Source organism: Bactrocera dorsalis, chromosome 5 (genome assembly GCF_023373825.1).
Source record: "Bactrocera dorsalis isolate Fly_Bdor chromosome 5, ASM2337382v1, whole genome shotgun sequence".
Classification (NCBI taxonomy): domain Eukaryota; kingdom Metazoa; phylum Arthropoda; class Insecta; order Diptera; family Tephritidae; genus Bactrocera; species Bactrocera dorsalis.
In genome coordinates this window covers 42,854,820-42,866,078 of record NC_064307.1, presented here as the reverse complement: position 1 = coordinate 42,866,078, position 11,259 = coordinate 42,854,820, and the positions used below count along the sequence as shown (strand labels likewise).

At 38.0% G+C, this 11,259-nt stretch overlaps 1 protein-coding gene across 1 annotated transcript; it reads right to left on the bottom strand.

Annotated features, from left to right (window-relative positions):
* Positions 1–2,503: 2,503 nt before the first annotated feature.
* Positions 2,504–4,786, bottom strand: LOC105229062 (histidine-rich glycoprotein). Its single transcript, XM_011209132.3, has 2 exons — positions 4,638–4,786; positions 2,504–3,692 (listed from the first exon to the last, which is right to left on the bottom strand). The coding sequence occupies exons 1-2, from the start codon at positions 4,641–4,643 to the stop codon at positions 2,961–2,963; spliced, it is 738 nt and encodes a 245-aa protein (XP_011207434.2). The 5' UTR covers positions 4,644–4,786; the 3' UTR covers positions 2,504–2,960.
* Between the last annotated feature and the right edge of the window lie 6,473 nt (positions 4,787–11,259).

The following is an 11,259-nucleotide window of genomic DNA, read 5'->3' as shown; positions in this document are numbered from 1 at the left end:
TTGGCTGATGCTTTGAGTGTATATACTATTTGGTACGGACTTTTTCGGTTATTGATACCAATGCTCCATAATTGCTTAAAAAAAAGGGGGGTGTACAACTCTAGAGCATTCAGTTGCATCAGGTTACAGTTTTAATTCTGGGAAGATCATTATTCTAAGTGGACCACTATCGATACCGCTAGCAGTGCGTATCAATCAGTTTAGGTTGCCGTCATGTGGAGTCGAGAGTTTGCCAACAGGCACAATTGCGTACACTACTTCCCCTGGTGCATACGAACATGAACAAGTCTCAAATCCGGCGTGTGCCGCCACAGCATCACGGCATCTAACGAAGAACTTCTGTCTCTGATAGTCCAAGTGAGACTTTAGCCCCAGGTCAAACTAATAAGTCACTGGTTTTTAGAATTTTCTTTACCAGTTTCTGTCCAATTCGAATAAATAGGCCTAGATGTAAGACTTTGTCAAATTGCTTGCGCGGACATCAAGGAACTAAAGCAGAAACAGTATTATTATTTTCCAGAGCACAATTATAAAGTTGTTCTACCCTATTACATTGTACAACTAAAAGTGGTCATGAAATTTTCTAAAGCCAAACATGATCAGATTCGGAGTAGCGTTGAAGCTGTTTCTGTCTTCCACACCCTGCAAAGCTACCATAAAAATATTCTTTCAAGTACTTTCGAGATAATTACCAGTAGACTAATCGGTATACAAGTATAAGAATTAATCAGATGTTCAGGTTGTACGGTCTTAAGAATTAAAATAAACTCAGCACTTTTACATTGCCAACAAATGGCGAAATGACCGAAACGACCTGAAATTGCATAACTAAGCCGTAGATAAAGATATTAAAGTGCAATTTGGACAATTAGGATGATTACGCTTTTTGACGTGAGCGCTTTAACGTGCGAACCCCGCCCCCTACTAAGTTATTCTGTCATAACCTGGGGAACTACTACAGTTTGTTGCCAAACTTCTATAGTTGATATCCTCCTGAACTTATACAGTATCTATTTCAGTAATCGGAAATTTCATTTTAACGCACGACTGCCCACATTGCTAAAGGTTATTGTTGAATCACTAAAAGGTGCTGTTAACCGCAAGCATTTCCGGCTTTCAGAACTACAAAATTTTACGGAAAAATGGCAGCACGCAATGGCCGCTTCGCTGTTTAAAATTGCAAATGGGCGTGGGTCGCCCATTTACTCGTAAATATTCGCTTATTGGGGGGGGGGGGGCTCGACCGTATTTCCTTGTCGTAGTTTAAAAGATGGTTTCAGAACTTCCTGGCTTGGCAGTCACAAATAAGGGGTGAAATCGTTTCTAATCGCCTCTCCCATTATGGCACGATTGAGAAGTATTTTGATCTTCTCTGTAAGATCTATTACATACTCTCTCTGAGCTTCGTCATTACCTCATTAGGCAACAGACGTTTGTAGCGCATGTGGATGAATTGTCGTGATCCGACTATACTTTCATTGAATTTTGATGACGACGATGCCTAACTTAACCCTAACTGGAGTTTAGCCAAAATATGCGAAATTTGTCTCAGAATTTAATGTCCTATATGGCACTTGTACAGTCTAATAACATAACTTTGGGAAATGTTCGGGGTTTTTTCATTTATTCTAATGCTATTGTACTCTTCTCATCATAGGCGTCTTTTGTTAGCCGCGAAATAAAATCCAGAGTAACTTCGGCATCAGTAAAGTAAAAATTTCTCAGATGAATTTGCCTTTGAGGTTTGAAAAGTCTCCTCCCCTTTCCGCAAACACTGGCGTCGATATGTGATTTCAAGAGGTTAATGCTATTTATATATGTACAATATTAACAGAAATGTAGCGACAATTGTATTAGTACAACGATTAAGGCGGCCAGTTTTTAATCATTGGGAACCTTTTACTCGTCACTAGTGTGCGGGTAGAATCCACTCAATGCCAGTTGTGTTGGTCGATTTTGCTGCGCAGTTCAAAAACAAATCCGCCGTTGAAGTCTCTGAAAGCTACAGGCAGTGAGCGCCTGAGCCCTTGTATTTGATAGTGTTTCTGGTAGCTGTCCACATACTACTGCAATAATGGTAACCAGCTAGTCAAATTTCTAAACATAGCGTGAAATAGTAGCATAAAAGTCATAGGTTTCACCATTTGAAAATTAAGAATTCAAATTTCTAACAGGGCTCTCCATTTTTGGAAAGTTCCCCCCCCCCCCCCCACCAATTCTTGGTTCTTGATAAAAATGCCACACCAAGTTTGCTTGAACAAAAACACATGACTACTTTACGAGGTACTCATACCTAATCTGTAAAAAAAGGCTATTGAAGAAAGTTCTCTACCAACTGGATCCAACCCGTTATGTTACTATTTTGACATTCTAAAAAATATACTTTAGTTTTTGGCCCAGCTGCAAGGGCTCAAAAATATTTTTCATAAATCTTTCCTGTTCTGCTTATCTTTATTTTATAGTTGAACATTATCTATAATTCGAGTGTTGCCACCTTTCCAAAAACAGAAAGACGTCATTTACATTTGCACTTTTAAATATTTTAGATTTTTTTATTTCATTAAATTTTGTACAAAACAGATAGTTGGTTTGAGTGTTATGCCCTCTTATGTGGGAAACACTCACAGGACGAGGAAAAGAGACAGACAGTCAATGTTAGGAAAAATATACTAAAATTACAAATTCATACAGATTACTCCACTAAACTAATGAAATAATGCTAGTAATGGGCGACGGATGTCAGATGAATGTTAGCAAATATACACATGTCTGTATGTATGTATGTATATGTGAGTGAGTGCGCGCAAGTATGTGTTTCTGTGTGCCTTTAGCAGCACTTTCGTTTAATAAATTAACTATGAGTTTTGTTCGTTGTACCATTTCACTAGGTTCGCGTTGATTTAGTTGCTAGATGAGTTATTGTTATTGTTGTTCTTATTGAATTTTCATTACGAAATCGATTAGTAAAGTTTCTCGGTGATCTTCACCTTGCCGTATTTGCCATGGAGGGCGTGGCGAGCGAAGGCCAGAATGCTGCCGTGATGCGCGTCGCCTGGGTAGATTTTGTGCACCACAGCGGCGTGTGTGTGAGCGGGCACATGGTGCACCAAAGCGGCGTGATGGTGATGATGATCCACGAGGTGAGCATGGTGAGCGACATGTTCGTGATGGTGCAACAGAGGACCGTGATAGGCCTCAGCGTGATGCAAATCATGTGCATGCAAGTGTTCATCATGATGATTGTCCTGGTGGATGACGTGGTGATCAATCACCGGCTTGACATAGTGCAGGAAGTGATGTGGCTCATGATGCACCACTTTGGTGACATGATGCACCGGCTCGACATGGTGGATGGGCTCGTGGTGCACAATTTTGGCAGCAGCTGCGGTGTGGTGTATGTCATGGTGGACATCATGATGCACATCGTGGTGTAGATGAGAGTCATGCACGATCGGATGCACATCGACGTGAGCGCTGTGTTCATCGTGATGATAGACCGGATGCGATTCGATGTGTTCGGCAGCGCCGCCGGCGTCGATGACGATGGCGGATGAGTGACCGAGATGAATGCCACTGCCATGTGGTATGTCAACATGGTGGGCACCTTCCACGATGTGCGCATCGTGGCCGTGGTGTGGCAAAAGACCGGCATTGGCGGTGGCGAAGGCGAGAGCCAATAGGCAGATCACAGGCTGAAAGGTACAAGGTAAAGGTGATCAAGTATTTTCTTAATTATTGGAGATTTTAATACTTTCATATGTTTTTAGAATTAATTTTTTTTTAATTTTATAATTTTATATTGATTTTTTTATGAATAAATCGGTCTTTTTAATTTGGAACATTTTTTTTTTTAATTTTATTAATAATTTTTTTTTTAATTTTTATTACTTAATATTTTAATTAATTAATTAATTTTTTAAATTTATATTTAATTTTAGTGTTTTTTATTTCTTTAATTTTTTTAATTAAAGTTATTTTATTTTGGTTTTAAAAAATATCTTTTTAATTTCAGTATTTTTTTTAATTTTAATAATGAACGTTTTTTTAATTTTATAAATTAGTTTTTTAATTATTAGTTAAATTAATTAAAGTTTTTAAACTTTAAATTTTATTAAACCTTTTTTTACATTTCATAATTTTTTTTTATTTTTTTTTTACTTAAATTTATTAATTTTATTAATTAATTAGTTAATTTTTTAAATTTTCTTTTAATTATCTTAATTTTTCTTTTTAATTTCTTTAAATAATTTTTTTTTTACTTGGAATTTAATTATCTTTTTTAATTAGTAAATTTTATATAATTTATTTAATTTTTTATATTACTGTAATTTATTACTTTTATCAGTTATAGGCTGTTAATTTCCATTATTTCTGTTTTACATTCCTTTAATTTTCTAGACAATTTTTTAATTTTTATTAATTAATTTTTTAATTTATTAATTTTATTAATTAAAATTTGTTTAATTTTCATTTAGTTTCCGTTTTTCAGCTTACTCGGCTTAAATTTTTTTTCTTAATTTCTTTAAATTATATTAATTAATTAACTTATTTTTTCTAATTTTAATTTCATTTAATTTTCGTTTTAGTACACAACATTTTGTGCTTATTTGCTGTTGGCTCACTTTACAAGTACACACCTTCATTACTAAGATTTCACGCTTGATTTCAATTGAAACAAAAGATTTAAGACACGAACGCGAACTCCGACTCTACTGTTGCACTGAGGGAACTCAACTGATGTCCACTTCGACGCTCCCACGCATTTTTATACACACTTTTCGTTTCGCACAGGCGTAAATTTGTTGCTTATGCGCGCTTAGCTGTTGTTGTTGGCTTTGCAACAGTACACTCACATATTGTCACGCTCCCTACAAACGGCTAATTGCAAACTAGCCAAGGCATGCGTGGCGCCTTTGCCAAATTCGAGCGCCTAACCATCAGCGCTTGCCTGACGCTATGTAAAATTACGGCAAGAGCCAGCAAAGGGCGCGCGCTCACATACAAACTTACGCGCGTGCTTCCTATGCAAAATGCAAGACACGTACCAAGCAGCGCCGAAATGTTTGAATATGCCTTTGTATGTGTGTGCGTTTTCGAACGAAAGTGACATTAAAGCAATGAAGTGCTACGCATGCGCCGCATACTAATTGCGCGCAAGCGTCCAAACAATGCAAAGAACGCTACGCAACTTTAAGCACTTTGCATGTGTTGTTGTACGCACCATATGTCACCTTTACTGGACGGCGGCGCGTCAATTTTGAAAGATATCCGTGTGAATTGTGCGCCTTCAGCGGCTGTAAATTACATAAAGCGGTAGTAAAAACTGTCGACAAAACGGCCTTCGCTGCGCAATTACTTAATTTAAACATTTATTATGATTGTGGCAATTAAAGCGGCCGGTAGCCAGTTCGATTGACACCGTTACGCATTCGGAAGTGACATAAATTTAAATGTGAAGTTACACACCCACCCCTATTGCTAAGCAAAACACAATAGATGGCTACAAAAGCGTAAAAATAAAAGTGCTGACAACAACAAAAAGCAGGCGCAGTGAACAGCTGTTGGCTAGCGCACAGCTGGCGCTTCACTTGCTGGCAGACGCTTTGCCAAAATTTGATATACTTTGTGATTGTGTTTATTGCTGGCAGTCAGTAGTTGACGCCTCCGCCCGGCGCAGTCAATAAATCACCGCCCGAAATAATCAAATATTACAGCTCTTTTGTTTTCATTTCAAATTCTATGCGGCGCTCTGTTTAGATATATACGTATATATGTGTGTATGTATGTGCTTGGTGCAAATTTTCTATTGACCGCATAGTGAAAGCTTTTATTACTGCACAATTGCTCGCACAGATATATTTTTCAAATGCCAAGCCAAACTGTGGACATGTTTATAAATCATGCATAATCACCTCTGTGCAGCACTGAACTCAAATACACACACACACATACATATTTCTTGTTTAGTCGCATATACATACTTTATGTCCCCTTTGTGCTCGGTTCAAATCGCTATCGTTGACCGACTTAAAATTTATTACAAAGCGCAACTATCAAATCCAAAATCTAAATATTCATCAGCGCTCGCTCTTTGGTGCTCATACGTGCTTTGGCATGCCACCGTTACAATTTTACATATTTACATGTAGGCTTTAACACAATTTTGGCTGTTCATAGTAACTGTTTTTCCTCACTCACTTTTAGCGCTTTATTCGTGTGGGTTGACATTAACGGTACTTTAAGCTTTTGCAGAGAACCGAAATTAGTCCAGTTTCTAGCCCTCAAAACGAAATTAATAAATATAAAAGTGCCATAAATTAGTTACGTAATATCCCATGCAAAAGTTTTGAACGAGCCGATGTTAGAGTTGGACAATGGGTGAGGTACCGTCCACAGTTACGTGAAATCCCATATCTTAAGGACTGTCATCATTCACAAATCTCGATTTAGTACTTCTTAATACCGTCTAGAGCAATGCACCAGGGAAACAATGAAGTATCTTTTATGCACCTGTCTCGCATTGGCAGGACTACGCTGTATGCAATCGGGCGCCTCACGGTATGATACACTGGAGGTATCGTTAGTGACGCCATAGAGTCTGTTAAAATTCGTGTTAAGCGCAGGCATCTTAAAGGATGACTACTCCTCATGAACCTAGTAACTGAACACCATCTGATATCGCAAAAGACCATATTGGTCTATGCGTGGCTCATTGGTCTACTAGAATAACCTAACCTAACTTAACTTAATGACGGACGTAAACCAAATTCCATTAAAGGCAGAACGTCATTCTATATCGACATCAGTTTTATAAGATATTCTATAGTTTTACAGACATCATGGCAATTCTCCGTTATCACCAAGCTATAACCTTTAAAATAAGTCTGCAATATAGGCAAAATCCCTGTACCACGATGTCCAAAAGAATAAAAAAGCGACGGAAAAGACGACGACCTATAAATGTTTCAATACGGCATCGGCTAAATCAATGAGAACTCAGCATTAGAAACACAGAACCAAGTATATCGTGACGAAAGAAGTGGAGAAATAAAGAACTCTTGTGCTGGGAGTCCACAGAAGTCGCGCAAGTCAGAGCTGAATGCTTAAGGTTTCGACGTAGGCAACAACGGACTAAAAGAAGACACGACTTTGGAGAACTCCTTGTCAACTTGCGGAAAAAGTAAAAAAAACTACATACATCAAGCGATAGCTAAGAGTATGAAGAACGCTTTTAATCTGACGTTTTCACCGGTATAACAGTACCATTTTGGAAAATTACTAGGAAGATCAGTAAATCTACCTCTACCTTCCTTCATCTTGCACGCCATAAAGGGAAACCCTGGATTGGCGAATACAAATTTTTTAAGTGAAACGATTTTCCCCCCAATACTGGAAACGTCAGAGGCTTATTCTTCTTTCCAAGGCTGACTTCCGGAAGCGCATTACCTTCTCTTCTTCCATAGCGAATACTGACCGAACCAGCCTTTCTGTTCCCATAACAGATTGTTCTTAAAAAACATCAACAAATGCTGAGACTGACCAATGTACACGTTTAAAGCGATGTCCGCTTAATAGAGCGTCCGTTTAATAGAAATTTCAGTGTAATAGCATGAATTGTAAAAAGAACAAAATCGTTTTAATGCTTCCCGTAGCTTCCATATATCTTATATAAGAATTTCAAACTCCTGTTTGGTTTTATACCGTATATATCGATCATTATATATATTTTTTTTGCTTTGTTACTCCTTTATAGGGCATGGGGTCTCAACAGGCAGTGACATCTCTCAAGACTGTCGACTGTGCGTAGGCTTTCCTTCTTTTGTTTTTTGTTTGCGTCAGTTAGTTGGCGGTAGACTAGTCAGCTTCTGGTGTAAGTAGTATCTGAGTAATCTTAGTTCATATACTCTTCGTCTGTATCCGGAAATCCTCGTGTAGTAAAAGGAAAATTTCTTCCATATTTCTTGAACCTCTTTTGTGACAAAATGCCTATTTATATTCATTATTTATTAGTTTAATTGCAAGTTTCTTTTTTTTTACATAACATTTTTACTATTTATGGCAATTTGAGATGACAAACGATTATACACTAGTGTCATCTGTCATCTCTCATGAGTTATTTGGTTTCGAGGATAATGAAGAAAATTTGTTTCAATCTACTCTCCTCCTTAAAACCACAATCCCTACTTCTAAATCTATATTAATCGTTTATCGTTGGATAAATCGTTTCCTTTCACCATATATTGCCATTATAAATGAATTACCCATTTCACGCTAGAATACTTAAAATCTGCTCCTTACCCATATAATACCATTGTTGTGTTGAAAGAATGAATATCTCCTAAAAAAGTATTGGCCTATGTTGCATTTCTGTGAATTTGCTGAATAGCCAAAAGTTACTCGAAGGCAAATCAAGCGAATGAGGTGGTTGCGACACGATATTAGTTGAAAATGTGGCGAAAAGATTACCAATAACCAATGCAGTATGAGATGGTGCATTATCGCACTTCTTTGTTCAATAAATTCAGACGTAGTAAAAATCGAAGAATTCACTTTTAGAGTTAAAGAGTTTTGATAAGACGCCACAAAAGTAGACCGACAAGGAAAGCAAAGGACGTCATATTTTTTGCCACTCTTTTGACATTTCTTTTCAGTAAGGTTTGCCATTTCGTCATGAAAATATATACGATCCAACAATGAGTTGTACGCTACGTCTAATTTATGGACCTCATAATCGTCCTATCAGATCGTCTAGTGGAAAAATTTGAAAGAATCCATAGGCACAGTACACAATTTTCCCATGCCAGTGAGACAAAGAAGTGTCGTCAATCAAATTGACAACAACTTGAAAATGATCCGGATTTTCATCAAAAAATTATCTTCAGCGATGAGGCACATTTCTGAATCGCTTCGTCAATAAGCAAAATATGCAATATTGGCCTGGCAGCAATCGACACGTATTCCATTAGTCACCATTCTTTTTCTTCTTCTTAAAAATTACGGTTTGATGCGGTTAATGGGCCGGCGTTTTTGGGCCGTACTTCTTCTGTGCTGATCAAGACCGGCACTTTACTGTGAATGGGAATCGCTACCGCTCAATGATAACCGAATATTTTTGGCCCGAATTGGATGATATGGACTTGGACAATATGTGGTTCCAACAGGACGGCGCCACAAGCCACACAGCGAATGTCACAATCGATTTATTGAAAACCAAGTTTGGTGAACGTGTTATCTCACGAAATGGCCCAGTCAATTGGCCGCCTCGGTCGTGCGATTTGATGCCGTTAGACTATTTCCTGTGGGGCTACGTCAAGTCTATGGTCTATGCCAACAAGCCAGCGACGATTGATGAACTTCGTACGAATATCGAATGTGAAATTGCAGCAGTATCTTCATTTTTGGATTTAGAGTGAAGTGGATTTCGATTGATACCGGCTAGCGAAGCGATATGATAAATTGCAAGAAAAATTTAACACTTTAAGATTATCACAGAGTTGTTATGGTATAAATATCATAAAATTGACGTTTCATTTCGCTGTGATATTTTATTAGACACCATAGGAAATGAGCTAAGTAACCCAAACACAATTGAAGGCGCAAAAGCCGCTGCCTGTGAATAAATAAAAATAGAAATCGGTCAAGGTGTGCCATTTCTAATAATAATTTCGCAAATACGCAGACGACACTTACATGACAACCACCAGCGCATACAACAACAACACAACGCGTTTGTTTCAGCACATCTTCGCCTGCTCAAGCGAGCACATCCATCTGCGTCCATCTGCCGCCAGCGCTTTGTAGGCGCACCGAAGGCAAAAATTCTATGTCCGCATTTTGAGGCGCTCAACGTAGTGGCTGGCATACGCCCAATCGCACACACACACACATACACACACGTGCACACATGGTTGGGGCGACAAACACCGGTGTGCAGTCGTTTATCCAATTAACGGCGCATTGTGGCAAGTGCGGTAATTAGACAAAACATAACTCATGTTAATATCACAAGTTGTTGGCGCGCAACAAAATACAATACAACAACAAAAGGAATAAATAATTCAGCAAAAGTCTAAGCAGAAACTGGGAAAGAAGTCTAAAAAATATGAATTTCACATTGCGAAGCGCATTGAGTGTGCGGCGCGCTTGAAAAGCAGCCAATGAAGCAAACAGTGCAACAAAGTCATTACAGGCAAGTGATACACACACACACACTAACATAGATTCATGTGAGTATATATTACGCGAATGCATAATGAATGTGGCGAAATGGTTAGCAGCTAATTTAGTGACGCCGCCAACAACGCCACCGCCACCGCCGCCGACGCTTGCAACAAATCAACAATAAAATCAAGCGACAACAGCAAAAACAACAACGTGCACATATCACATGCACAAAAGAGCTGGCGAGCGCTATAATTCACCGCTTGACGTTGTGATTTGTGATAAATTTGAAAATGTTGCCACAAATCATAAACAATGTTAGCAAGTGTGCGAGTGTTGCAGCGCCGTTTGAATAAATTTTTTGCGAAAAATAAAAAAAAATAAAAATAAAATGGAAACGTTGATAAAGTGTTTGTTTTCGCGAATTTGAACTATGCTGGTGCTAGGTTCGATATTTTAGTGATTTAGTTAGTATTTTAGTTAATTTATGGGTTAAATTTTTTTATGAATTTATTGTTAATTTTTGTAAATTATTTAAAAGATAATTAACTAGTAGCTGATCGGGTGTTATTTTTCAAGCAGAAACTTGCTTGCCAAAGTAATATTTTAAGTTAGCGCCTATATGGACCACTAACTTAAGCTTGAGGAAAATTAAGTTCATTTTTATTCCAACAGAGAGCTTTGGTAGTAAATATTTTACGTTTCGTTAAAGCGATGAGATTACGGTAGATTGTACCAAAATGATAGTATGGCATACCAAAAACTCTTCTCACACAGTTTTCTGATTGCTTGACTCAGTGCTGCTTGAACCCGCCTCACAAATAGACGCCAGTAAAGTGATAATACGCAATATTTTACAGTTTTTCTTCAATAAAGAAGAAAAATTCAACTGAGGCGGTTGTAAAGATCTCCATATCGGTGGGGTATTTAAAAAATGGGAAAGTTTGCTGAACTTTGAGTAGGCAGGACTCTTTTAAGTTGCTCTTCCATGCTCACTTTCCAAGCAATCCTTTTCCATCGAATTTATTCCTGGGGCTTGGAGGCAGGCTAGGGATGTGTTCATGCATTGCCTAAGGTTTATCGACCAATCATTCTCTC